At 47.8% G+C, this 27,995-nt stretch overlaps 1 protein-coding gene across 6 annotated transcripts; it reads left to right on the forward strand.

Moving 5' to 3' along the window:
• On the forward strand, nucleotides 1-27,995 carry NQO2 (N-ribosyldihydronicotinamide:quinone dehydrogenase 2). Of its 6 annotated transcripts, none has more exons than XR_013999450.1 (7): nucleotides 1-184; nucleotides 3,912-4,041; nucleotides 5,557-5,721; nucleotides 22,087-22,217; nucleotides 24,151-24,264; nucleotides 25,668-25,901; nucleotides 27,761-27,995. XR_013999450.1 is itself a non-coding variant. In XM_081145966.1 (7 exons), exons 2-7 carry the CDS (start codon nucleotides 4,035-4,037, stop codon nucleotides 27,932-27,934), a joined length of 693 nt encoding a protein of 230 aa, XP_081002092.1. In that variant the 5' UTR covers nucleotides 1-184; nucleotides 3,912-4,034; the 3' UTR covers nucleotides 27,935-27,995. The 6 variants fall into 6 exon arrangements, 4 of the variants coding, with proteins under 4 accessions (XP_081002092.1, XP_081002094.1, XP_081002093.1 ...); XM_081145966.1 differs by having other exon boundaries at nucleotides 25,668-25,769; XR_013999451.1 differs by having other exon boundaries at nucleotides 62-488.

The raw sequence follows: 27,995 nt of genomic DNA on the forward strand, positions 1-27,995 counted from the left end.
GAGCGCCGGGGGAGGAGCCCCGGCGGCGGCCCCGACCGCCCCGCGCGCCGCCCGAGTCCCTCCCCCCGCGGGGTCGACACGCAGGGGCAGTCGGTCCGCCTGGTCCTGCGAGTGCGTGGGCACCCGAGTTCCCCTTGCGGAGGCGGCTCGGCCCCGCCGCTTCGCCGGGCGTCGGCCGCGGGAGGTGAGTGCCTCCGCCCGCCGGGCGCCGGGGCTCGGGAGGCGCCGCTCCCCGCACGCGCGCGCCCGGCGGGCTCGGGCCCGGAGCGAGCCCTGCGGGTTCCATTCGCTGCCGGGGGCCGCGCGCGGTCCCCGGGGTGCCTCCCCGGCACCGTCTCCCGACCTCTCCCCCACCTCTCCCGACCTGGCGCTCGCCGGCCTGGGCGCAGGTGCTTAGCTGCCCGTTCACTCGGCCCTCGGCCCTGCCCAGGCGAGGCCGTCCCCAGGCGAGGACCAGGCCCAGCGCCCCGCCGCGCGGCCTTGCCCAGGTATGGTGGCCGTAACAGCTTTTAAAAATCAGCTTCTTTAACTTTTCATTTCCCTGAAATACCAGCCAAAATATACGTGAAAAAGGTCGTGTATTAAACAACACTTGCTTCTAGCGATGCTATTTATAGTTCTGGAGAAAATGGGAATAAGGGAAGTGCCCAGGAGTGGAGACGCGGCTGCGGACGGACAGTGAGACGCCATCTGCCTGGACCGACGGGCACGGAGCCGGCCCGTGGGTGAGGCCGAGCGGAAGCATGGCACAGCGCTGGGTGCCGATTCCGCAGGAATAACGCAATCCAAACTGCCGGCGCGTGCGGCGCGGCCGGACAGCCGCTGGCCCGGGGTCAGGCGCAGGTCCCGGCCGGGCGGCCTGCGGTGGAGCGGGCGCGGAGGGAGGGCGTGCGGGCCGCTCAGCGCCGGACCCGCCCCGGCTCGAGCATTTTACTTTAAACAAGCTTACTTCTTGAGCCTCCATTTCTTATACTGTACAACTAGGAGAATTGTATGAGATGGGGAGTCACAAACACAAATGCCTCAAGTGACCAGGAATGTGATGTGAATATGTCACTGGGCCAAGAAAGCAATAGGGAATGGTGAGGCCTGGGGATATAGGAGAACACATGTCCTGCTAGAGGCATTAAAATTAAATAAATTCCTCCAAACCCAAATGTCTTTGGGCCCTCACCTTAGGAATTTCAGGATAAGGCGTTATGTGAGTCTGAAGCGACACTGATAACCTTTTAAAAAGTAATCGGGACACGTCATCCCTGCTGAAGGTGCTCCAGCGGCTGTTAGGCTTAGAATCATGCCCTTGCCCTGTCCTGCCGACCCACCCTCCTCTGACTGCATTCACTGCCTACCAACACTCTTTCTTTAACCAAACACGTCAGTTCCCACCTCAGGCTTATAGTTGCTGTTCCCCCAGATTTTTTAAAATTTTATCTTATTTTGTTAATCCTCACCCAAGGGTATTTTTTCCATTGGTTTTTTAGGGAGAGTGGGAGGGAGGGAGAGACAGAGAGAGAAACATCGATGTGAGAGAGACGCACATTGATTGGCTGCTTCCTGCACGTGCCCCGACCGGGAGTCTGGATAGATACTTCAACCTAGGTGCATGCCCTTGACCGGAATCGAACCCACAACTTCTGTCCACAGGCCAACACTCTAACCACTGAGCCACACTGGTCAGGGCTCCCCCAAATTTTTGCATGGCTGGGTCCCCATCATCATTCACCTGGGCTCAGAGATACTTTCTTGGACCATTCTATCTGGAAATATAGAACACACTCCTGCCATTTTATCTGCTAAAATACTTTATTATCACTATCACTATTAACATTATTGTTAGTACTTACCACTGTCTAGAATTCTGTGGTTGCTTTGTTCGCCTGCTTGTTTTACCTCCCCCCCCAGTATAGTTTCATCTCTCCTCTCTTGCTCACCAATGTGGCCTCAGCACCTAGTACAGGACCTGGCCAGAGGGTGGGTGAGTCCTCCAAGCTAGGGCCCCAGCCAAATGAATGCAGAGGTGGGTGAAGAACTGTGTCCCACTACCAGCTAGTAATAGAGACGTCACCTCCAACGGCTTAAACGCCGTTTAGAATTTGATCTTTCACAGAAAGAAGTCTGGAGGCTGCCAGTGCAGACCCATCTCACAGCTCCAGGAACACGGCAAGAATCCAGGCTCCTTTCTTATTTCTGCTCTGTCACCCTAATCCTCAGTCTCTACCCTCAGGATAGCAAGGTGACTCACCGAGCACTCCCTGTCCTGTAGTCCAGCTCCGAAGGCCAGTTGAGAGGGGCCAAACTGGTACCTCCCCACAGCTGAGTCAGCCCCGTTAAGGGTATCTCCACCTCATTGGCCACCCCTAAGTGCAAGACAGGCTGGGAAATGTAGTCTTTAATTGGGCACATTGACACCTGAATAAGTTTAGGGACTGATAAAGAACATGAGGAGATGCTCAGTAGCCAAAGAAGCAGGTTCCTGACTGCTTACTCGTCAATTTAAGGGAATGAGAAAGGCCTTGAGATCACCTTTGCGACATGAGGGCGTTGGAAGCTGCTATCTGACGGATCAGAGCTGTCCGCTCCCCTCCACAAGTGCCCTGCTTTCCCTACTTCAGCTTCAGTCAGCATTATTTAAGTCTCCTTCCTTTCTGTCCCCTGGAAGGGGAGCCCATTCCCTGCACCCTACCCGCCTTCTTGGCAATACTCCGCATATGCTTGCCCTTCGCCTGGACGGTGTGGGGACCTGCAAGGTGCTGACTTGGGCTCTGCTCCGGAGTCCAGTGTGGCTGTGGATGAGCCTGGTTTCTGTCTCTGGTGGTTGTCCTGTAAAGATGCACTCGTGTTAAACTGTCCTTTGGGAGCATCCCCACCCTGGCCCTGAATTACAGGCTCTGAGCTGTTTTCTGGCAGAGGAAGCAGGTTTGTGGAGGCCCCTGTCTCTCCCAGAATGAAGCAGTTGGTGAGGAGTCGGCCCCCACGTGCCAGCGAGGCCGTCGAGGGAGAGCGAGCCTTCTCCCAGAGCCGGTGCACGCCAGCCACCGAGAGTGCATACCTCCTCTCTTGCTCTTCTCGGCCATTCTTGTATTTATGGACCATGGTAGACATGGTCGCTACGGCTTTCTGCCCGACACCCCTGCCCTCTGTCTGTGCAGCTGAACTATTGCATAGAGGGGAAACTTGGGGGAGGGAGGAAGGGCAGAGAGGACAGTGCTACTTCGCGCCAGACGTCTCCTGTCCCCCGATCTTTCCTGTGCGGCTGCCTTCCCAGAAGGTTCTGTGCCCTCTCAAAACAAAAGTATTGGGTTTGACGTCCTATGTGACTGGTCCCCTGAGGCCTAGAATTCATGCAAAATGTGCCAGATAAATGAGTTTTACTCCTCCTCTGCCTCCTGCTCATCCTGGTTAACGTGGAAGAAAGCCCGCACTTCTGTCTTTGCTGTTAGCAGCTATGCACAGCCAATCACAGAGATTCTTCTTCGGATATTTGTGCTGAGATGTTTCGCTTACCTTCGGAAGAGGCCCCACAGAGGCTACAGTGATCTTGCTCTGGCTTCTTCCAGTGGTTGCAATCCCTCTGCCGAGCTGCCCTGCTTTTCCATTCTTTTTGAATCCCTCCTGAGGAAACCCTTCAAAATTGGCAGCAGCCGTGACTCAGTCTCTGTGGGGCGGGGTAGTCATTGGTGAACTCCAGAACCAGCTTCTTTGTTTGCCCCTGCCCCCCAAGGCTTCCTTGCAGGCCTTGGTAGCAGCGGAGGCAGGAAGAAGGCAGGAAGGTGCTTCTGGCCTCCTCGAAAAAGCCCTTTTCTCTGATCCGTGTGCATGTTCTCCACTAAGTGGCGGTGAGGCCTCGAGCCGAACATCAACCTCACCGCCTGTCTCCTCACCTCCCTCAAGTGTTTGCTTTTCTCTTCTAGGTTGTTGAGGCCTGAGGAGAGCGACCACATCTGAAGGCCTGGGACTCGCCACGCGGAATCCTGTGCCCAGGATTTAAGCAAACCTTCCCTGTTGTCGTCAGAGAAAAGCCATCTTCCTAGAACATGGCAGGTGACTATTAGCTATGGGGGAGTTGCACTTTTCTAAATTAAAAGTATAATTAAAAGTTGAATACATTGTTATAAAAAACCCAAACAACACTGAAGTGTATAAATTTGTTTTGTTTATAATGTGGATTGCTTCCTGGAATTACCTTATTTTGCGTTTTCTTACTTGTTCTGTGGGCTATTTAAATCCTGCCAAAATATAAGTTCCTCAAAAGTAAGGGCCCTGGTTATCCAGTCTCCGAATGATCCCAGCGAATGGTACATGCTCAATAAATAGTTGAGTGAATGAGCCCCAGAAGTAACCATGCTTAAAATTTCAGTATGACTCCACATCTTTACTTGTCCCTTGCTCATGACAAACACTCCATCCTGCAATATTTTCTTCTCTCTCAACAATAGAACATGGAAATCCTTTCATTTCAGAACATAAAAATCCACCTTACACGTGATATTCTACATTAGGGTTTCTCCACCTCAGCCCTACTGACATTTTGGGCCAAATAGCCCTTTGTTTTGTGATTTGTAGGATGTTTAGCAGCATCCTCGAGGCTCTATCTGCCAGATGCCAGTAGTGCCCCCACCCATCGTCATGAAAACTGAAAATGTCTCCAGATACTGTGACATAGCACTGCCTCTAGTTGAGAACCGTTGGTGTAGGTATTTCATTTGCATCCATTTTCCTATTAAGCCCCCAAGCAGAGTCTATTCATAACAAATGAGTCTGAGAAGTTAAAATAAAAAATGTTAATCATTAATCTAACTCATGGACTTCAACCTTTATACTCAGTTGAATGCCCCAGAATTGTTTCCTTCAGACTAACCTTTGTATTTTCTCCTTACGGACTTAAACTGAACACTTTAAATCAAAAGTTTAAACCTTTTGGCCTTAGACCTTACCTGGGAAAATTTAAACGAATCACCAGAGCTACCTCCCTAAAAAAAATTAGTGCATAATCTCACGGAATCTTCTGAGCAAGGAAAGCACTGCTTCAGAGGCCGTTGGTAGTAGTGACCCAGTCAGGCCCCGTGAGACCTGACCCTTAGACTGGTCATCCTTACACCCTGCCTTCCCTGTGGTGGGGCTCAGAGTCCAGCTTTTCATAGCTTGTTGAAGTGTGAAATGGTGATGGGGCTGAAGGAAGCAGAACTGTGTGCCAGTGCCTGACGCCTGCCAGTGCAGGGTTCGCGCAAAACATTAGCTAGGGCACTTTTTCATTTCGCCGTTTGGGAACAGGGCCACAGCTGCTCAGAGGATAGCCAGACGAGAGTGGGCTTTCAGAGAACTTGGTCATGTGAGTTTTGAGGAATCATAACTGGACCCATTGCATATTTGTATGTTAGTAAACTCGGGTAGCCATGAGCTGTGCTATAACTGGGTGAAACCTCGCCCACTGAAAGGGTTGGTGTTTCTTAACTTCTGCCACTGTAACGATCCTGCACGTTTCATTTCCGTCTTAGTCCGTGCTGAGTTTTGACAAAGAATCGCTCCTTGAGAGGGACCGTTTCTTTTCTGGACTAGGTAAGAAGGTGCTCATTGTCTACGCACACCAGGAACCCAGGTCTTTCAATGGCTCCCTGAAGAAGGTGGCTGTGGAGGAACTGAGCCAGCAGGGCTGCACCGTCACTGTCTCTGACCTCTACGCCATGAACTTCGAGCCGAGGGCCACGAGGAATGATATCGCTGGTAGGTTGCAGGACATGAGCTCTGTCCTTCTTTGTGTTTGTACATTCCTTTTATTGAGGTATAACTGATGCAACATCAGTTTCAGCTCACAGTGTAATGATTCAATATTTGTATGTGTTGCACAATGACCACCAAGAGCCCACGTAGCACTCATCACCTCACATAGTGACAAATTTTTTTCCCTCATAATGAGAACTTTCCAGATCCACCCTCCTTGCTACATTCCGATGAGCAGTACGGGCTTGCTTACTGTAGTCACCGTGCTGTGAATAACATCTCCGTGACTTACTCATTTTATAACTGGAAATTTGTGCCTTTGACCCCTTCACCTGCATGGCCCACCCCCCAATCCCTGCCTCAGACAACCACCAGTCTCTTCTCTGTATTCATGAACTCATTTTTGTTTGCTTTTGGGGGTTTTGTTTGCTTGTTCTTGTTTTTGTTTTTTAAATTCCATGTATAAGTGAAATGGTACAGGATGTATCTTTTTCTGTCTGACTTCTTTCACTTACCCTCTAGGTGCATCGGCGTTGTGGCAAATGGAAAGGTTTCATTCTTTTTTGTGTGGCTGAGTAAGAGTATTACATTGCATATACACCGCATTTACTTATCCATTTATTCACTAATGGGTATTTAGGTTGCCTTGGCCATGGCAAATCATGCTGTAATGAACAAGCGTATGCCTATATTTTTTCAAATTACTGTTTTTGTTTTCTTCAGATAAATACACAGAAGTGAAATTACTGGGTAAAAACGTAGTCCTAGTTTTAATGTTTTTAAAATTTATCTTTATTATTGAAAGTATTACAAATATCCTCTTTTTCCCCCCATTGACCCTTCCACTCTGCATCCACCTCACCCCCAGGCCTTCCACACACCAATGTCTGTATCCATAGGTTATGCATATGAGCATTTAACTTCTTTGATTAATCTCTCCCCACCCACTCCTCTACCCCCACCTTCCCTCTGAGATCCCTCAGTCTGTTCCCTGCTTCTTTGTGGATCTACTTGCTCATCAGTTTATTTTGTTCATTAGGTTCCACATATGAGTGAGATCATGTGATACTTGTCTTTCTCTAATTGGCTTATTTCACTTAGCATAATACTCTCCAGGTCCATCCCTAAAGGGTAAGGGATCCTTATTCTTTACATCTGCATAGTATTCCATGGTGTAAATGTCCCACAGCTTTTTATCCCCTCATGTACTGATGGGCACTTGGGCTGTTTCCAGATCTTAGCTATTGTAAACTGCACTGCTATGAACATAGGGGAGCATATATTCTTTCTGATTGGTGTTTGGGGTTCCTTAGGATATATTCCTAGGAGTGGGACCACTGGGTCAAATGGCAGTTCAATTTTTAATTTTTTGAGGAAACTCCATACTGTTTTCCATGTTGGCTGCCCCAGTCTGCATTCCCACCAGCAGTGCACCAGGGCTCCCCTTTCTCCACACCCTCGCCAGCACTTGTTTGTTGATTTACTGATGGTAGCCATTCTGATAGGTATGAGGTGATAGATCATTGTGGTTTTAATTTGCATCTCTCTGATGATTAGCAACGTTGAGCATTTTTCATATGTCTCTTGGCCATCTGTATGTCCTCTTTGGAGAAGTGTCTATTTAGGTCCTTTGCCCATTTTTTAATTGGATTATTTGTCTTCCTTTTGGTTGATTTCTGGGTTCTCTGTTCTGTTCCACTGATTAAGTTGTATGAGCTCCTTATATATTTTGGATATTAAGCCTTTATCTGATGTGTCATTGGCAAATATGTTCTCCCATACAGTGGGATCCCTTTTCGTTTTGTTAATGGTTTCTTTTGCTGTGCAGAAGCTTTTTATTTTGACGCAGTCCCATTTGTTTATTTTCTCCTTTGTTTCTCTTGCCCTAGGAAATGTGTCGGCAAAAATATTGCTATGAGAGAGTCTGAGGTTTTACTGCCTATGTTTTCCTCTATGATTTTTATGGTTTCACATCTCACATGTAATTCTTTTATCCATTTTGAGTTTATTTTTGTGTATGGTGAAAGTTGGTGATCTAGTTTCATCTTTTTGCATGTACCTGTTCAGTTTTCCCAACACCATTTATTGAAGAGACTGTCTTTACTCCATTGTATGCTTTTGCCTCCTTTGTCAAGTATTAATTGAGCGTAATGGCTTTGGTTGATTTCTGGGTTCTCTGTTCTGTTCCACTGATCAGTATGTCTGTTCCTGTGCCAGTACCAGGCTGTTTTGATTACAGTGATTTTGTAGTATAACTTGATATCGGGTATTGTGATCCCTCCAACTTTGCTCTTCTTTCTCAAGATTGCTGTGGCTATTCGGGACCTTTTTTGGTTCCATATAAATTTTTGAAGTGTTTGTTCTAAATCTGTGAAACATGCTACTTGTATTTTAAAGGGATTGCATTGAATCTATAGATTACTTTGGGGAGTATGGACATTTTAATGATGTTAATTCTTCCAGTCCTTGAACACAGTATATTCTTCCACTTGTTTCTATCTTCCTCTATCTCTTTTTGCAACATGCTGTAGTTTTCTGAGTACAGGTCTTTTACCTCCTTGGTTAAGTTTATGCCTAAGTATCTTAATATTTTTGTTGCAATGGTAAATGGGGTTGTTTTTCTTAGTTTCTAAGAGTTCATTATTTGTGTATAAAAATGCCGTTGATTTCTGGGTGTTAATTTTGTATCCTGCTCTGATCTTTATTATTTCCTTCCTTCTACTTAGTCTGGGCTTTTCTTATTGTTGTTTTTCTGAGTCTTTAAGTTGTAGGGTTAGAGAGTTTATTGGAAGTTTTTCTTGTTTTCTGAGGTACGCCTGTAGTTTTATGAACTTCCCTCTTAGGACTGCTTTCATTGTGTCCCATAGATTTGGAGTTGTTGTCTGTTCATTTTCATTTATTTCAAGGAAGATTTTGATTTATTTCTTGACCTCTTTGGTAACTCATTCATTGTTTAAAAACATGTTAATAGCTTCCATGTGTTTGAATGTATTTTAGTGTTTTTATTGTAGCTGATTTCTGATTTCATGCCATTGTGGTCTAAGAAGATGCCTGATATGATTTCAGTCGTCTTGAGCTTGTAGAGACTTGTTCTGTGTCCTAACATGTGGTCTCTCTTTGAGAATGTCCCATGTGCACTTGAGAAGAATGTATATTCTGCAGCTTTTGGGTGGAATGTTCTGTAAATATCAATTAAATCCATCTGATCTAGTGTGTCACTTAGGGTCACTGTTTCCTTGTTTTTTGTCTGGAAGATCTATGTAGTGAAGTCAGTGAGGTGTTAAGGGCCCCTAGTATGACTGTATTGCTGTTGATCTCTCCCTTAAAGTCCTCTAGAAGTTTTTTTAAAATAAATTTAGGTGCTCCTGTATTGGGTGCATATACGTTTATAAGGATTATCCTCTTGATGGATACATCTCTTTAGTACTGTGTAGTGACCTTTCTTGTCTCTCATTATGGTATCCATTTTGAAGTCTATTTTGTCAGATATGCGTATTGCTACCCCAGCTTTTTTTAATTTCCATTTACATGGAAAATATTTTTCCATCCCTTCACTCTCATCCTGTGTGACTCTTTTGTTCTGAGGCGGGTCTCTTGTAGAGAGCATATATTTGGGTAATGTTATCTTATCCACTCAGCCACCCTGTGTCTTTTTATTGGAGCATTTAATTCATGTACATTTCAGGTTATTATTGATAGGTACTTATCTATTTCCATTTTAATCCTTTACGCCTATGTTTCTCTCTCTATTTCTTCATACTATTACAACAGTCCCTTTAACATTTTCTGCAATGCTGGTTTGGTGGTGATAAACTCCTTTAGGCTTGTTTTGTCTGGGAAACTCTCTATTTTGCCATCTATTTTCAATGATAGCCTTGCTGGATAGAGTAGTCTTGGTTTCAGATCCTTGTTTTTGCATTACCTTGAACACTTCATGCCATTCCCTGATGAGAAGTCAGCTGACAGCCTTATGGTAGCTCCTTTGTAGGTAACAGATTGCTTTTCTCTTGCTGCCTTTAAGACACTCTCTTTGTCTTGAACTATTGGCATTTTAATTATGATGTGTCTGGGTGTGGGCCTCTTTGGATTCTTCTTGCTTGGGACTCTCTGTGCCTCCTGAGCTTGTGTGACTTTTTCCTTGACCAAGTTAGGGAAGTTTTCTGCCATTATTTCTTCAAACAAATTTTCTATCCCTTGCTTATTCTCTTTCCCTTCTGGCACTCCTATGATGCAAGTATTTTTATGGTTCATGTTGTCCCACAGCTCCCTTACCCTGCACTCCTGTAATTAATTTTTTTTTTTGGATCTCTGATTGAGTGATTTTTTTCTATCGTCTTCTAATTGGCTGATCTGATCCTCAGCTTCCTCTAATCTGCTGTTTATTCTTTCCAATGTATTCTTTTTTTCTGCTATGTCATTCTTCATTTCTGACTGGCCATTTTTCATAGCACATTGTATGCAGGAAACGTATTTATACGTTTTATGTTGACTGGTAGTAGAGTGCCCAATAAAAACTACCCGCAAACAATGTGATAGTTTCCGTATCTTTTCTCATGTTGTTGAGCATCCTTACAATCAGTATTCTGAACTCTATATCTGATAGTTTGCTTGTCTCCATTTCATTTAGCTCTTCATCTGGAGATTTCTCTTGTTCTTTCATTTGGGGCTTTTTTGTGTGTCTCCCTATTTTGGCTGCCTGTTTGGGTTTGTTTCTATGTATTAGGCAGACGTACTAGGACTCTCAGTCTTTTTGGAGGGTCTCTGGTTCAGGCCGATATCAGATGCTGTTTGTTACTGGCTTTGAGTTCCCTGTTTGGAGCTGTCAGCAGCCCACAACTTGATGTCCCCTCTGCTGGGATTGCGTGCATTTAGACAGGACCAAGATGCACACCAAAGTCTGCTTTTCCAAAGCCCAGGTCCAGAAGCAGATCAGGCAAAGACTCAAAGCACTCTGAAGTCCACCTCTGCCTGCAGGCTGATTTATCTGATTCTCTTAATGAGTCTCAGGCTATAGAAACACCATGGAGTAGGGAGAGAGGTTTTCCAGCTGGGTGGAGCAATTGCCCCCTCCTCCCCCAGGCAAAAGCTGCTTGGAAGGTAAATGTCTGCCTGAGAAAGGTGTCCTCTGCAGTATGGGGGAATGACTCAGCACAGGAATCTAAACAGGTGCCCTCTGATCTCTATCTCCGGAGCCCACAACCTTAGGTTCTCTTCACACAGCTCCAGTCCACTCTGCCCTCCCTCTGCCAGAGACCAAGGTGAGTGGCTACACACGAAACTTTCTGCGTTGGCTCTTTAAGAGAGTGCCTGCATTTCCAGCCATGTCTCCCTGGCAGACTGAAACCCTACTGCTTTTCACAGCAAGATGTTATGTGGGCACCTTTCTCAGTTCTGGTGCTCTGGGCTGGGAAGTCCAGCCTGGGGTTTAGGCCCCAGAGTCCTCAGTGGGAACCCCCCACAGCTGAGATAACCCTCAGGACCTTCAGCTGCTACCTGTGGCAGCCCAGCCAGCCCTCTCGTGTCTCAGCACTTCCTACCAGTCTCTCTGTGTTCTCCACTTTTCCTCCTTGGTTATGAAGGTGCTCTGCAGCTCATCTTTAGTTGCAGTTGATTATTCAGGATGGTTTTTCTATAGTTTAGTTGTAATTCCAGTTTGGTCCTTGGAGAGTGTCAGTGAAGCTTCCACTCAGTCCACTGCCATCTTGAGTGTCTTAGTTTTAAGTTTTTTGAGGAATTTCCACACTGTTTTCCATAGTAGGTGCACCAATTTATATTCCTACCAATAGTGCATGAGGGTTCACTCTTCCATTTCCTCACCAACATTTGTTATTTCTTGTTTTTTTTATAATAGCCACTCTAACAGGTGTTACATGATATCTCATTGTAGTTTTGATTTGCATTTCCCTAATAGCCAGTTAAGTAGAGTATTTTTTCATATACTTGTTGGCTATTGGTATGTCTTCTTTGGGAAAATGTCTATTCAAGTCCTCTGCCCTCTTTTAAGTTAGATTATTTGTTTTCTTGATTTTTTTTAATTAAGAAGTTTTGAAAAAGAAGTAAATCATTGCACATAATGTACAGTTCTCAAGTCGAGAATTCCACAGTGCAAGTTTGTTTCCCATCCCACAGACACAAGTTTCTCTGCCCCTGAGGTAATGTGTTACCCGTTTTCTCACGATCCTTCCATAGATAGTCTGTGCTGTAAAAGCTATTACAGGTATATGCTTCACTTTAAAAAATGGTAGTACATTATACATGTTGTTATGCACATTGCTTTCTTTTTTTACTACTGCAAACTATTCCATTGTATGGAGGTCATAGTTTAAGTAGCTTCCTACTCAAGGGCACGTTAGGTTGTTTTTCATCTTTTGCTATTATAAATAGTGCTGCTGCCAATAATCATGACCATATGTGTTGTCCTACATATGCTAGTATGTCTATAAGTGGAATGGCTGGTGCAAGGGAATGTGCATTTTTAATTTTCATAGGTAATATCCAGTTGCTTTCCATAAATGTTGTACCAGTTTACACTCCTACCAGCAATGTGTGCAAGTGCTCATTTCCTCACTGTCACCAACAGTGTTACCACATTTTTATAATTGCCAGTCTGACAAGTGGAAAAATGGGCTCCTGGTATAGTTCTAATTTGTATTTTTCTCATTATAATAAGTTAGCTTTACTTTTTTGGAGGGGAGGGAATTTTCCTCTGTCCTTCTAGGTTCTTCTGGCTGGTCTAATAATCAAGTAGACATGAGACAGATCAACAAGAGAAAACAACCAAATATAACTGCATACGTATTCATATGTATGGGAACCCCACATACATGAGAGAGTCAGAGACAGAAAGGGAAAATCAGGTATATACAGCATTCTGAGCTGAGGATGAGGTAAGGCACCTTGGGGCTTCAGAGGGGAGGAAGGTCATTCGTAGGACGGTAAGAAGAGCAGATGTTCAGGAATGAGAAGTTAGCCCTGCCATATAGGTAGGTCATAAAAGTTATTTTTGCTAATAACACTTATTATTGTCAAGGCTCCCAAAGTTTCCTGTGAGCCAGCAGGGTCTAAAATGCCTTCAGCTCAAAATAATTCACATGCCAGAGTGACACATCTTCCAGAGGCCTGTTCTGGACCCCTTCAGTCTCACCTTTGAATTTCTTGAGCAGTTTCACGTTCCAGAAGTTGGGTTGATAGATTGCTCCCATCTCATTAAACCAGTCCCAGGCTTAAGAAAAGTTTAGTTCATTTAAACAGTTATGCCTCATTTCAGGAGTTGGTGATGCAGGTGGGTTCCCAAAGTTAGGCCTATGGTCTAAGCAGTCAGGTACTTAATCAGAGGCATCTCTATAGAAACAAAAGAAAAGCAATGGTTAATGACTGGAGCAGACTATAGTCCCAGGTTCTGAGTTCAGAAGGCAGGCAGTCGAGAAGACTTCTACATGTCTGGCTCGAAGCATCTTCAGATGGAGGGAAGGCAGGCAGTGACAGCCTGGTAGGTTCTCCTGATTTTCAGTCTGAAGTCTCTGGTGATATTTCTGCAACAGGCACAAAGATTGCCCATAGATGAGCTGTTGTAGTGATTTCTCTGAAATCTATATCATTGGACCATTTTACCTTGCTTGGCTTTAAGAAAAGGGCAGTTTTAGTTCTCAATGATTCTAAATCAATGAATAGGAGAAAAATTGAAACATTGGTTTGGAGAGTTATAGCCAGATATTGGAAGAAGCTGAAAGACTTTGAGATGCAGTACAGTTTATAGGTAGAAACAAAACAACAAAAGACAAATGAATAAGCACTGGAATCTAACACCACAATGGTGTGTTACTGAAACATAATTTTTCTCTCTAAATTTACCACCATTTTTACCAAAGATAGTCAAATTAAAACTAGTGTGTTTGCAAAATAACCGTAGTTTCAATAAACTTGGCCTGTTATTTACCTAGGTGCAACAAAAATGTAATTAAGCATATAGAGCTCTTTTAAATCTGCTTTGCTGGAATTTTTCATAAGGAATCTTCAGATTGAACTTTAAAAGGCCTCTCGGGGCCAAAAAAGCCAAGGCCATGACTTGCCATCAGACATCACTGGCAAGACCTATAGATTTGGGTGAGTCCCTCTCTTCTCAAGGTCCCCAAAATATCGTGAGGTTCTTGCACCTGCCCGGAAGTGACCTTCCTTACTCACCTGATGAGGCTGCTGGGAATCTTGTGAGCAAGGTACCATGCCAGTATTTCTCAGGGTTTTATTGTCTTTTAATTCCTTAAAGCTGTGGTCATAGCTGAATCTATGCATGCCTCTCTCAAATATGACATCCCAGTCAATGCCTTGGTAATATAACCAGTTTCTAATTGTGTCCTGTTACAAGGACAGATTCTTACTGAACTTGTCCAAATGACAATATTGCCATGAAAATAAGAATACTTGCTGAGAGGTTCTGAACTCTGGAGGGATCAAGTAGGGAGAAAAAAGATAAATGTTTCAATTCTGCTTACCAAGTTGTTATTTACCAAATTGTTCTAAGTCATTGGTAGTTTAAGAGAAAAAATAAGTTTCACCAAATCCATAAAAAAAATATTAAAGAACTTGCCCAGCAGTGTGGCTCAGTGGTTGAGCTTCGACCCATGCACCAAGAGGCCCCCCCCCAGTTGATTCCAGGTCAATGCACATGCCTGGGTTGCGGGCTTGATCCCCAGTAGGGGGTGTGCAGGAGGCAGCCGATCAATGACTCTCTCTCATCAGTGTTTCCCTCTCTCTATCCCTCTCCCTTCCTCTCTCTCTAAAGTCAATAAAAACATATTTTAAAAAAATATTAAAGAACCAGCACTATTTCAAACAAAAAGGCCTAAAAATTGTAATCATCCTCACCAGTTCATTCAGTCCCTTGTAATTAAGACTCACTCTGCTTGAGTTCTGTTTTCCCTTAGTTCTCTCGGCCTCGCTGATGATTGAGGGTGATAAGGTCGGTGATAATTCCAGAAAGTTCACAGCCTTCCGTCGAGGCTCATGTGACTTGCGCAGGGAAGTGGATGCCTTGATCACTAGAGACTGTGGAAGGTATACCACATGGGAAACACATTTTTTAGCAGTTTCTTTGCCACTCTGGGGGCATCCGCCTTGCAGCCGGAAAAGGCTTCCACCCATATGGAAAACACACAACAACAGAGCATATGGATCGCCCAGACTAAGTGGCAGCTCAGTGACGTCCAGCTTAAATATGCTGTGGTGATGAAGGGACACAAAAACCAAACGTGGGGTTTGCTGGGGAGTGGGAAGAACCAAGGGCCGGTCTTGGGTTTCCACAACCCCAGCTGGTCATTTGATTTACAGCCATTGTTTACTCACCTTAATTTCTCTGATTCACGAGCAAACTGCTGCCCTGTTCCAAGGGCATCAAGATGACAGAGCTCTGGCTCCGAGGGGTCACTCCTGCGGGAGCAGGTGACTTCCTCTGCGCGTGCACAGGCTGGAGATTTGCCACAGCCTCTGCGTGGAAGCACCTGGGGCTCTTCACACACAGAGGGAAGCTCTTACTGTTGAGGAGATTCCATTTTCCTGAGATGAAAGAGCTAATTAAGGCGACATAACACGGCATTATTTTGATAAAACAGGATCTTCGCTCTCTTGGCAGACAACTCTTCAGAGCATCTTATCAGGAGCAAACCAGTAGTACAGGAAAATTTGTCCTCTTCCAGATAAGAGAATATTAAGTTTTTTATATAAAGCTTATTTTTCAAAGCCTTTTAACGGAAGTATTCAATCTTCTCCAGCTCAACCACATACAATTCCTTTCTGAAGATTTCTTTCTCGCAGCCCTTCTACAACTTTCTGCGCCCATTTTAGCTCATCTCTTGTTCTCTTACCCTTTCTGAAACACCCAGGATAAAATTACTTCATTTTCCTTCATAAAAACACATCTCTTGCCTTTTTTTAAGCCAAATGCACCCTACTTTTCTTGTATACACAGTTGTTTTCCATATGAGTTTTTAGTAGCTTTAATTGCATATTAGAATTCTTAACCTTTAAAACTTAATTTCTAGTGATAACTAAGAAGCAGGTAAGTGTGAATTGTACCAGTATTCTTTCAATTGATAAACTTACAAATACATTCCGTAATTTCCAGAAATAAGTGTTTTGTTCATCAAAGTTTAGTTTTAGTTTCTCTCTAATAAGAAGCCAGAGGTTCAATAATGAATGTTTCACTACTTTACTTATTTGGAAATGATCTGCATGTTCCATGAATTTACCTTAACTCATCATTTAACTTAACTTGGCTCTAAGGTTTCAAATTATCAAAAGATTTAGGAGCCTGGTCAGGTGTGGCTCAGTGGTGGAGCATCGACCTAGGATCCCGGCGATCGGGGTTTGATTCCTGGTCAGGGCACATGCCCGGGTTGCGGGCTTGGTCCCCAGTTGGCGTGCAGGAGGCAGCCGATCAATAACTCTCTTATCATTGATGTTTCTCTCTGTCTCTCCATCTCCTTTCCTCTCTCTGAAATCAATAAAGATATATTAAAAAAAAAAAAAAGATTTAGGAAACAATTAAATACACATAAAATATAATTATTGCTAAGGAGTTCACCTAACATAACCCTTTTTCCCCTACTTATATTTATTTAATTTTCTTGTTCTTAACAATTATGTTCAGATTACTTATGAAAATTTTATCATACTGAGTTATTTTTCTTGCTGACAAATTTTCAACAAAGATAACATGGAGTAGTTTGACTAATAAAGCCAAGTGGAATAAAAAGTATTGTATGCTGGTAACACTAAAGGCATGCCTATTTAACCAAAGCAAACTCAAACCAGCTTTAATATCAAATATTTCCCCCAAATCAAGTGATCCTAAAAGCATTTGGGTCAGTCTCTATTATATTTTTGAGAATTTTAATATAAGAGCTTGTTTGCTTAACCCAATTAAATGGAGCTCTATTACAAATTAGTAATACCACTCAGAGGTAGAAAATGCTACAGAGCACACATGGACTACCGATGGAGGCCAACAGAGACCCCTGCCTTTGTTTTTAAATCACAGACGTGAGCCTGGCGCGATGATGCAGAGTCACTGCTTAGAAAGTTTACCAGCTCCTTGACTAAAGCCTCTTCTCATTAATATTTATGGAGAAGACAATTAGGATTTGCATTTGTCCTGAATCAGGGAGCCTTGTAGTCAGAGCAGTGGTCTGAGCTTTCAAATATATCGTTTCCTTTTTTCCTTTTCTTCGGTCCTGGGAATTGGGGGTGGTAAGGACAGGCTCGCCCTGACCTGCTTCTAGAGCTGTGTTTCTGCTTTTGCAAAGATTTGTAAGTTCCTCTCAATTCCCCCCAAAATTGGTTTGTAACTTAAGTGACATCATAGGTTGATCTGTCTACCCACCCAGCTACATCGTCCCTAATTCGTTTCTTTCCCTCTGGGGACATAGTTCTATTTCTGATCATAGTTATTAAATTCTTTTAAATGTGTAGTCAAGTTTCAGCTGGGACAACCAGTCAATATTTCTGAGAGCATTAAATAATTCCATGGACTCAAGAGGGTGCAAAGGTTACTACCTTCCAGAGTCATTCCCTCTGAGAACCGAAAGCAAGAAGTGACATCTGCTTGTCCCAGGCAGTCAGAAAGCCACACCGTGCCCTTAGGCCACAGGCAGTACCTGCCCCCCAGGGAAAACCGTCAGTTGGTCTGTTTTTAGGAAGGAAGGGACAATTTTATTTTCCTCTCTCACTGGGCTCAGTAAGAAATCCATTTACAATTCTTTTGAGGATGCTCCCTGGTTTTAAGAAATTCTCTAATTATGACCCAGAGTCCTGTACTTGACCGAGGAATGGAAGATACGTGAGGATAGTCACCTGTAAGGAGCATCGGTCTTTTGTACCTTTTGAGTCAGGGCTTTCCCAGTGGGTTTGGGACCTCCGTTCATGGAGTTCCCATACCGAGGAACCCTGGGCTTTGCTCTTTTCTATCCCGTTTTATCCCTCTGTGTCAAAAGGCTTTTGGTCTCCAGTGAGAGGTCAAGCCGAGGGACTCTGGCCCTCCTGTCGGTCTTTAACTCTCTTACCAAAAAACCCTAGTTTGGCCAATCACTGCTTGGAGACACGGGTTTTGGGTGGAAAAGAAATGTTGCTCTTCGTAGGAAGCTGGCAGCCAGGGAAGAGGGCAGACCAGTGTCCACAGGCCCCCTTTGGAGCTCTGCACCCAGCGCAGAGTTTTACGGGAGGGGGAGGGGAGAGGGAGCTCCAGGGAACAGATAATACTTTTTTATATCAGACTCCTTTTGCCAAATTAATAAATTGCCTTGGGACCCTGAAGTCATCTCCTGCTTGGCAAACAGACAGTGCATCAGCAATTGATGCCTGTGTTTGTGAGAACAAAAGGAGTTGAGCAGAAAGAGCGGTTAACATTTGAACAAAGGCCTAATTCAGAAGAAAAGTATTTAATTCTAGCTGCCCCAGAATACTAGGGCATTAAAATCACAAGGGGCTCCGCTACAACTGATTAACCAGCCTGGCTGCTGCCCCAAGCAGTTGCTGGTCGGGTTCCTCATTGCAATTTCTGCCTTCCAGCTGTTTAAAATTTTCCAAACTGCCCGGCCCGCATGGCTCAGGGGTTGAGCATCAACCTAAGATCCAGGAGCTCGAGGTTCTGTTCCCCGTCAGGGCACATGCCCGGGTTTCGGGCTCAGTCCCCAGCAGGGGGCGTGCAGGAGGCAGCCGATCAATGACTTTCTCTCAGTATTGATGTTTCTATCTCTCTCCCCCCCTCTCCCTTCCTCCTTCTGAAATCAATAAAAATATGTAAAAATAAAAATAAACTTTTCCAAGCTGAGGTCAGTAGAGGAGTTGTCTGAGGACCTTTAAGTAACCAACACGGGGTCACTCTGGCCTGTTTGGCTTTTGGTAGTGCTGTATTAAAACCTTTGTTATTTACCCCATGTTTTTAACTAACCACTGAGGATTTGTACCCTGCTGGGACGAGGCCTGTGACTCTGTTTTCTCATTGTTTCATCCTGTAAATGTTTACTTTATTCACTGATTTCTTTGTCATCGTTTAGATATTTTTTGCCTTGTTGGGAAGAGCCGCCTGACTTTCCTCTCAGACCCTCCCCACTGTCTTGTTCGTTAACCTCATGTTTCATCAGCTCTCCTCAGACTCGTGAGGGGAAGCTGAGACCGCAATATGATGTCCCCTTTTTATCGTAAGGGACTTCTTAAGGCTAGACATTGTATTTCTTTGTATCTACTTTTTTAAAATTATTTTTTTATGTGTTTATTGATATCAGAGAGAGGAAGGGAGAGGGAGAGAGATAGAAACATCAATGATGAGAGAGAGTCATTGATCGGCTGCCCCCTACAAGCCCCCGGCTAGGGACCAAGCCCACAACCTGGGCACGTGCCCTGACTAGGAATCGAACCACAATCGCCTGTATCATAGGTTGATGCTCAACTGCTGAGCCATGCCGGCCGGGCTGTATCTACTTTTTAAATTTGGTCTTTGCATAGGAGCCAATAAAACAGATATTATGATGACAGCACTCTAAAATGTTTCTAATTCAAAGTGTTACTGGAAAGGGGACCTGGCTCTTGGTAGGTCTGCCTAGGGCCAGACCCAGAAGGCAGTGTGTGTGAGTTCTTTGAGCAGGAAAAATTTCACAACACGAGTCCAGGTGAATTTTAGAGGACGTTTATTAAAGCTGGGGACAATGAAACAGGGAAGGGCTGGAGGAAATGAGCCTAGGCTGGGCTGCCTGGACTCACAAAGAAGTCAGAGAAAAGGGGCCTTGGGGACACTCAGGAGGGCTGTCTGGGATGAACTGCCACTGCCCATTGCTGCCCTGGTTGCAAGCCTTATGGGGTCCCTTACAGGTTAGGATATGCGTGCCTGTGGAGGGGAGGCACAGCTGTGCTCCTGGGAAGGCAAGACAGTCACTGGCACCTTTGTTTCGAGGGTTTTTAAAGGCTGGGAGTTTAGTGGTGGTCTTAGGGGAGAATCTCAACAGAACATTCATCAGCTTTATGGGAATGCACCAAAATGAGGTTCATTCCCTTAAATCCAGCTGTCCGTGGGGGTGGCTGGTGAATGGCACTCACTGGATTTCTGCTCTGTCTCCCTGAGTGGGGAGATTTGAGCTAGTTACCCTCTGGCTGGGGGGAGACGTGCAGACATTTACTCTCCAGTGTCCCTGGTGTAGGGAAGACGGGACTTACTAGGTGGCTGCAACTGCTGTTTGACTACCTGCCTCGGTTTTCCTGTTTCACTTGTCCTGGCTGACTGGCCTGCCTCAAAAGGTTCCATCACTTGGCCTTGCTGAATAGGGTCTTAATTGTGACTCAAACTATATGTTTTCTTAATGGTTTAAACAAGGGCCACACAATAGTGTAAAAAAAAAATGCAGCCCTCACAAGGTCCTAAGTTTACTCCCAGAATAGTCTAAGATAGTTAAAAGCCAAAGACCCTCATGCAAAGGAGCTGGCACAGTCAGACATAAAGACCAAGAGATGCCAGTCACAAGCTCCAGGGAAAGTCTGTGCTTCTGCCCTGCTGGCTGCAGCTGCCCAGAACCCCCGTTGCTGTGACTGGCCGCCAGATGCAGGCTGGACCATGCACCTTCTGGGTGGCAGAGACCACAGGGAGGTCACAACCCAGCTCTTGAAACAGAACGCTACGAAGGACATAAGAGACTGAACAGCGATCACCTCTGGGAGGAGAGGATCTAAAGGCCCAGGCTGCTCTCACCAATAACCAAGGAAGTACAGTGAGTGCTCGACGCTGCAGACCTCACTTGAACGGACTGCAGATTTAACGGACAAAATTTCCGGTCTGTATGTCATATGTGGAAATTAACACCCTGCTAATTTTAAAATGCTTTTAACCAAGACTTGCTTATAAATAAATTAACAGGTTATTTTTTGTTATTAATTCACTGTTATTTTTAACAAACTTTAGTGAATAGGCCATATGTTGGGAAACACTAGTAACTTCACCAACATAAATAACTATCACACATCTACAACTATAGTCTGCATGTTTAAACTCAGGAGTCACTGCGTGTAAACAGTGATCGAGAATGATTAGCACATGGTCACACCACGTGGCGCCCAATGGTCGTTCTCACGATGTGTTTTGAATGAAGGTGAAATACAGGTCGGCTGGAAGAGGAAGCAGAGAACACGGGCGTTTTTAAAGTTTTAACCTATTGCAGCGCTGCAGGTCCCGTTCTCCCCCGGGCTCTCTGGCAGCCTGGAGCTTGCCTGCCCCTCTCCAGACCCTGGGTTTGCAGTGTCCACACCTTGCCCTCACCCTCCCCTCCACTGCCCCTTAGGGCCCTGTCGCACTGAACTGGCCCCTCCAGTCTCGGTTTCGTCTTTGGTGGGTTGGGAATTGCAGCCTCTCATCAGTTGTGAAGACGGGGGGTACAGTGTGCAGAGCACAGCAGCTGCCGACGAGGACCTGGCCCAGGACTGGTTCCGTTGTGAACGCTGACTGATGCCTTCTGATGAATCCTTTTTGTTGACAGGAGCCCAATTACAGGCGTCGATCAGGATAACTCATCTTTCATTGTAGCTGCTGTAGGGAAGTGCAGTGAGCTGTAGCCCTGAAATACCCCCCACCCTGCCACCGCCTGACCGTCCTCCTTCCCCAGGCTGGCTCTCGAACCACTGCTGCTACAGTGAGCTTTTCCAAACCCAAATCAGAGACCTTGTTTTTTCTCAAGCCACATGGCTCCCGTGTGCAAGAAAAGCTTAAGCTCCTTAGCAAGCTCATGAGACCAGAGACCCATCTCTGCAGTCACATCACACGCATCCCCACTGGCTTTCCACCCCAGCTCCTCAAGTATGCTCCTGGTGGCTCTTTCTGGGCTGACCTGGTTGGCAGACACACTGCCCTGTGTCTTTTGCCCAGGTCATCCTTCCACTTCCCTCTAGTGTTCCAGGCTGCCTGGTGATCCTGCTCCATCTTCAAAACCCAGTTCACAAAGCCCATGCCAGGGCTGTGTTCGCTAACCCACCTAAACGGAGCTGGTCACTGCCCCTTTGGGCCATCGCTGTGCTTAACACACACCCAGAGTAAGACCACATGCACCTTGACTGGGACTTGAGGCTGCTCTGGCCCCAACATTAGACTGAGCTAGCCGACCAGTCCTGTTTTGTATGTTAATCATTTGGTCAGTTATTTAACTACTTCTCCTACTGGACTTTGAACCCCTTGAAGGTAAGGACAGTAGCTTCCTTTCTTTTTATTTGCATAGCCTGATCACCAGTTGGATCTCAGTGAATGTCTGCTGACTTGCTTTGGGGAATCCAGGGAAAATGACACTAGTGGGGCTGGCCATGGATGGTCCTGAGAGCGAGGACATTGGGCCTTTTCTTCTGCAGGTGCTCTCTCTAATCCTGACTTCTTCAGTTACGGGGTGGAAGTATATGAAGCCTGCAAGAAGCAGTTGCTCACCAGTGACATAGTCGAGGAGCAGAAAAAGGTTCAGGATGCTGATCTAGTGATATTTCAGGTTTGTTTTCCTCTAATTATTATAATGCATTAGATTCATCCTATGGATGAACTCTTTCCAGATATTGGATTTTGTGCTCCTAAAAGTGGTGTCGATGTTTTCAGCACACTTATTTATGTCTAGTTGCGTAAGGAGATCCATATAGCCAGAATCACTCATTCAAAATCCTGACCGCCAAGTAAATAGGAAATATTTTGCCTTAAGACCAGTGTTCCAAAAAATGTATGATTCGTGCGTACGATATTGCTTTCATTCCCCTCTAATCCCCACACCAGGCAGGCAGGGGCTACAGGAAAACCGGAGTTGTCTACACCAGCAGGTCAAATGCAGCTCCTGCCTTCAATATACTGATCATTCAGAGGAAAATCCTTTGTTTCCTGCCTCTCACTCGTTGCCTCACCCACCCCCATCCCTGTATTCATTCACAAATTGTGCCAGGGCTGCAATTCACTGGGAAGGAACTGGCCCAGGACACTGCTTCTAAGGACTCAAATTCATCAAGGCCACTCCCTGCCCAGCAAGACAGGGATGTCACCCTACGCCTGGCAGCAAAATAAATACATGCTTTTGGGGAGTCATCAGGTTACTTGAAATCCAAGTCAAACTAGAAAAAAACGGGACAGACTGTGGGGAGAGACCATAGAAACAGAGGCTTGGGCCCCTCTGCTCTTTCTTTCTCTGATTCCCATCAGCTTCTCTCTGCCTGCGGCTCTGTCCTCTGCTTCACCCAGAGGACTGGAGTCTCTAGATGCAGACTCTCCAGGATGGAACTGATTGGTCCAGATTGTCTGTTTCCCAACCCTGTTTGAGGGCAGGAAGTGGGCAGGAGAACAAGACCCCCCTTCCTGGCACCTGGACTGTGGGCTATAGCAACAGTGGCCTCAGAACCAGAGCAGCTCTCACACTGTCCTGCTGGTCTCCCTGGGGTCAGCAGACCACTCAGGGAACTGGGTAGCTAAAGCAGCCAAGGCCTGTTGTTTTCATAATGGTTTGTCTTGATTTGTTTTGTTTAATTTTATTTTTATTGTTGACACTACTAAGTTGTTTTTTTATCCTACCCCATGTCACATCTCTTCTCCCACCCACCTTCCCTCTTCCTGATACTTTGCCAAAGGGCCTGCACTGTCAGTTCATTTCGTTCACTCATCCCCACTACTACTGTTACCATACACTGCTCACCCTCCCTGAGCCGGCACTCTGTTCCAGATCCTCCCTCACCACCCCGCGGTGAGCTAGGGACCAGGAGTAGCCCCTACTTGCAAATGAGGAAAAGGGGGGATAGAGAGGTTAGGTAACTGGCCAATATCCTACAGCAGTAGTTGTGAAGCTCGGATCTCAGGGCCACGTCCTGAGTTGTAGTGAAAGCACATGATGCAGAGTGTATCTCTTTCACTGATGACGTTGTTGGATATAGTGTCAGGGCTTCCCTGGGAACAAAAAGCTTCAGGAAGATCATACTGCTGATGTGTGGGATCTGAGGGTGAGTTTTCAGAACCTCACTCAGTCTGCTTCCCAGATGCCAGCAGCTTCCCCAGGCACATGAAGGGGCAGGCTCTTTCCCACACCCTTCCTCCTGTTCCTCCCATTGCCTGGGTCGCAGAGGCTGTGCCACCAAGCCAGAGTCCAACAGAGCTTTGAGTGCCTCCCCATCTGCTTAGGGACCCACGTAAGGGGGCTGTCACTGGGGGACACAGGGCCACCTGTGACAGCAGCCAGGACCATTGTCCACTCTGCCCCACCCCACTCCACCTTCACACACCCACACTGCAGGCCTCAGACTGAAAGGGAAGAAATGTCCCCACTCGAGTTCCCGTGGGTTCCACTCACCTGCTCGGTCACCCTGGAAGAGGACAGTGGGCTTCCTGCTGAGTCTCCAGATAGACTAACCACAGCCTGAGACAACCGCACTGTTTGTCCTTGGTGTTGCCCCCAGTTCCCGCTGTTCTGGTTCAGCGTGCCAGCCATCCTGAAGGGCTGGATGGACAGGGTGCTCTGCCAGGGGTTTGCCTTCGACCTCCCGGGATTCTATGACTCCGGATTTCTCAAGGTATGTGCTCTGGGATCAGGATCACTACAGACTGAGGGAGGGATGGGTGTATCTCATCGAGTTATAGTTTGCTTTTTTAAAAACAAGTATTGATTGAGCACCAACTATGTACAAAAAAGCCCTGTATGCTGTATGGGGGGGGGGGGGGAGAAACATTGTTTCTGGAGTCTTGGAGCTCTGTCTATCCAGGGAGGGACACACACATCCACAGCTGATTATGGCATGGCTGAGAGGGCCCGGGCCGGTGCATGGCTGAGGGCCCAGGCCGGTGCATGGCCGAGGGGGCCCGGGCGGGTGCATGGCTGAGGGCCTGGGCCGGTGCGTGGCCGAGGGGGCCTGGGCCGGTGCATGGCCGAGGGGCCCGGGCGGGTGCATGGCTGAGGGTCTGGGCCGGTGGGTGCATGGCCGAGGGGGCCCGGGCGGGTGCATGGCTGAGGGCCTGGGCCGGTGCGTGGCCGAGGGGGCCTGGGCGGGTGCATGGCTGAGGGCCCGGGCTGGTGCATGGCCGAGGGGGCCCGGGCCGGTGCATGGCTGAGGGGGCCCGGGCGGGTGCATGGCTGAGGGCCCGGGCCGGTGCATGGCCGAGGGGGCCTGGGCGGGTGCATGGCTGAGGGCCCGGGCTGGTGCATGGCCGAGGGGGCCCGGGCCGGTGCATGGCTGAGGGCCTGGGCCGGTGCATGGCTCAGAGGGCCGGGGCCGGTGCATGGCTCAGAGGGCCCGGGCCGGTGCATGGCCGAGGGCCCGGGCCGGTGCATGGCCGAGGGCCTGGGCCGGTGCATGGCCGAGGGGCCGGGGAGTGAAGTGGGCCACGTGGTGCTTAGCCCTGGCTAGGGGAGGGCCGACTGTGCTGCTCCGTCTAGCCCTGGCCTCGCCCAGTTTGCCTCTCAGGGCTCCACATGGAAGCTGGTAGATACCCAACACATGGTCGCTATGAATTTCTTACTAAAATACATGATTTTTAAAATTATAAAAGCCTCGGAAAATAGTGCATACACGGAAAACACAGTCACAAAGATGCGGCTTGGACCAGGAGTCATGCCACCATTCACTGAGTGGTGCCACCTACGGGGGCGGCCTGCGCCTCCGTCCCCCCGGCCCGGGCAGCCCCCCTGACCCGCTGCCTGGGCTCTGGAGGCCGCTGCCCGCCAGCCGCGGGCCGGTCAGCGCTGTGCAGCGCCGGGCTGTTCCCTCCGATTGCCCCCCCCGCCGCCGGTAGCCGCGCTGGAAGTGGGGCGCCGATTCGCCCCTCCCGGGTGCCCCGGTTCCCGGCCGGCGCCGCAGCTCTGCGCTCGAGCCACTGGCGTGTGACCCCCTGGGGTTCCCGCGGACGTGTGACCCCCTGGCGCGTGGCCCCCTGGCGCGTGACCCCCTGGGGTTCCCGCGGACGTGTGCTCTCTCCGCAGGGAAAGCGGGCCCTGCTGTCCATAACCACGGGGGGCGCGGCCCAGATGTACACGGCGGCCGGCGGCAGCGGGGACTTCAGATACTTGCTGTGGCCGCTCCAGGTAGCCCCCCCCCCCCCCCCCCCCCCCGGGTGCAGAAGGCGGTGCCGCCGAGGCCGGACGCCCAGACCGGTTTGACTGCGTCTGGAGACGGAATTCTAACCCCTTTACTTGGCGGCGCCGCGAGGTTGGCCGGTAGGGACAACCCGCGTTAGTGCCAGGCTCGGGTGCCGTTTGGGGGAAGGGGCCGCCTGGCGCGCAGCCCCAGGCCCCCGCGGGAAGGCGGCCGCGCCTCCCACCCTGGGCCGGCATCGCGCTCCTCGGCCCCACGCGGGAAGGCGGCCGCGCCTCCCACCCTGGGCCGGCATCGCGCTCCTCGGCCCCACGCGGGAAGGCGGCCGCGCCTCCCACCCTGGGCCGGCATCGCGCTCCTCGGCCCCACGCGGGAAGGCGGCCACGCCTCCCACCCTGGGCGGGCATCGCGCGCTCCTCGGCCCCACGCGGGAAGGCGGCCGCGCCTCCCACCCTGGGCCGGCATCTCGCTCCTCGGCCCCACGCGGGAAGGCGGCCGCGCCTCCCACCCTGGGCCGGCATCGCGCTCCTCGGCCCCACGCGGGAAGGCGGCCGCGCCTCCCACCCTGGGCCGGCATCGCGCTCCTCGGCCCCACGCGGGGGCCGTGGCGCCAGGGCTGTGCCGCTCCCCTGGCCCCCCCCGGAGGGCTCCGCAGGGCTCAGGGCCCCTCCCGAGCAGATGCCAAGCCGCTGTGTGCGCCCCCCCGCGGCCCAGCACAGAACTCCAGGGAGACCAGGAGGCTGGACGGGGTGTCCTCCCACGTTGTAAGGAAGGGATGTCTGCATACGGAGGGCTGACCACATGTTTAGAAGTTTGTGAGCTCGCTTTTAAAATGTGGCAGTGAGGGGTGGGCCTCTAACCTCCCACCAACCCCTGGTACGGCAGGCCTGGACAGGGCATGGGTTTTTGGTTTTTGGGTTTTTGGTTTTTTTAATACATTTTTATTGATTTCAGAGACAGGAGGGGAGAGGGAAAGAGAGAGAAACATCAATGATGAGTGAGAATCATTGATCAGCTGCCTCCTGCACACCCCCTACTGGGAATCGAGACCCAAAACCTGGGCATGTGCCCTGACGGGGAATCCAACCCAGACCTCCAGGTTCATGGGTCCAGGATCAACCACTGAGCAACACCAGCTGGGTGGCGTGTGGGTTTTAAGGGAAAGAATGCAGAGGGAGGAGAGGTATTTCTAGAAAAGAAAAAGTGGTCTTTGAAAGGAGATGACACAGGGCCTCCATTTAGTGATGCTCTGGCAGAGGAAATGATAATTTCCAAGCCTGGCCTTCTTTCTCCACACACCAACTGGTCTCTCACATGGAACTAGCCAAGCTTAAATTTTTCTTGTTTTTAAAAATATCTTTATTTTTTTTACTTTGCAAAAGTATATATTATGAAAAAAAGTGAGACTACAAAATACAAAAATAGAAAGTCCTCTTAATTCCAGCTGGAAAATAATCACTTTTAGTAACCTCATATGTTTCCTTATGGCCATATATATCCTTACATATGTACTTTTTACTAGGTTTACTATGTTTACTTTTTTACACAAATTGTATACCATACATGTTGTTTCAAACTTCTTGTTTTCATTTAACACATATCTTGAAAAACCCTCTATCATGGCACATTATAGCTAGAATAATCTAATTCTAGAATAATCCATCATATGAAGGTACCATCATTTGCCTAATCAATCAAAACCGTAAAGTTTAGTGTCTGAATCAGTAGCAGGGATTACTGATTAACCTCAATGATCAGAACAGAATTTGGAGCTTCCAGCTGCCCAGCCCTTCATCTCCCGGGCAGGGCAGCATCCTGAGGTCAGAGGGCTCCTCGGGTGTCTTCAGTTACCCAGCAGCACTGAAGGTGTTTGGTTGTTATTTGAAGTTCTGTTTCATAGCCTCTCCCCCTTTAATTACTCACCTGAAGCTGTGTGAAGGGTGTGGCTCCTGATCAACTCTGCTCTTTCCTGTGGCCGCAGCACGGCACCTTGCACTTCTGCGGATTTAAGGTGCTTGCCCCTCAGATCAGCTTTGCTCCTGAGACTGCATCGGAAGAAGAAAGAACGGGGATGGTGGCATCTTGGGCCCAGAGGCTGAAAACCATCTGGAAGGAAGAGCCCATCCCCTGCACGTCCCCGTGGTACTTTGAGTAGTAACACTTTGTGTCATGATGTGCTAGGAGGTGCTGCTGTAATAAAACTAAATGACAACAGA

The sequence above is a fragment of the Miniopterus schreibersii genome (assembly GCF_964146895.1).
Source record: "Miniopterus schreibersii genome assembly, chromosome: 8".
Lineage (NCBI taxonomy): Eukaryota > Metazoa > Chordata > Mammalia > Chiroptera > Miniopteridae > Miniopterus > Miniopterus schreibersii.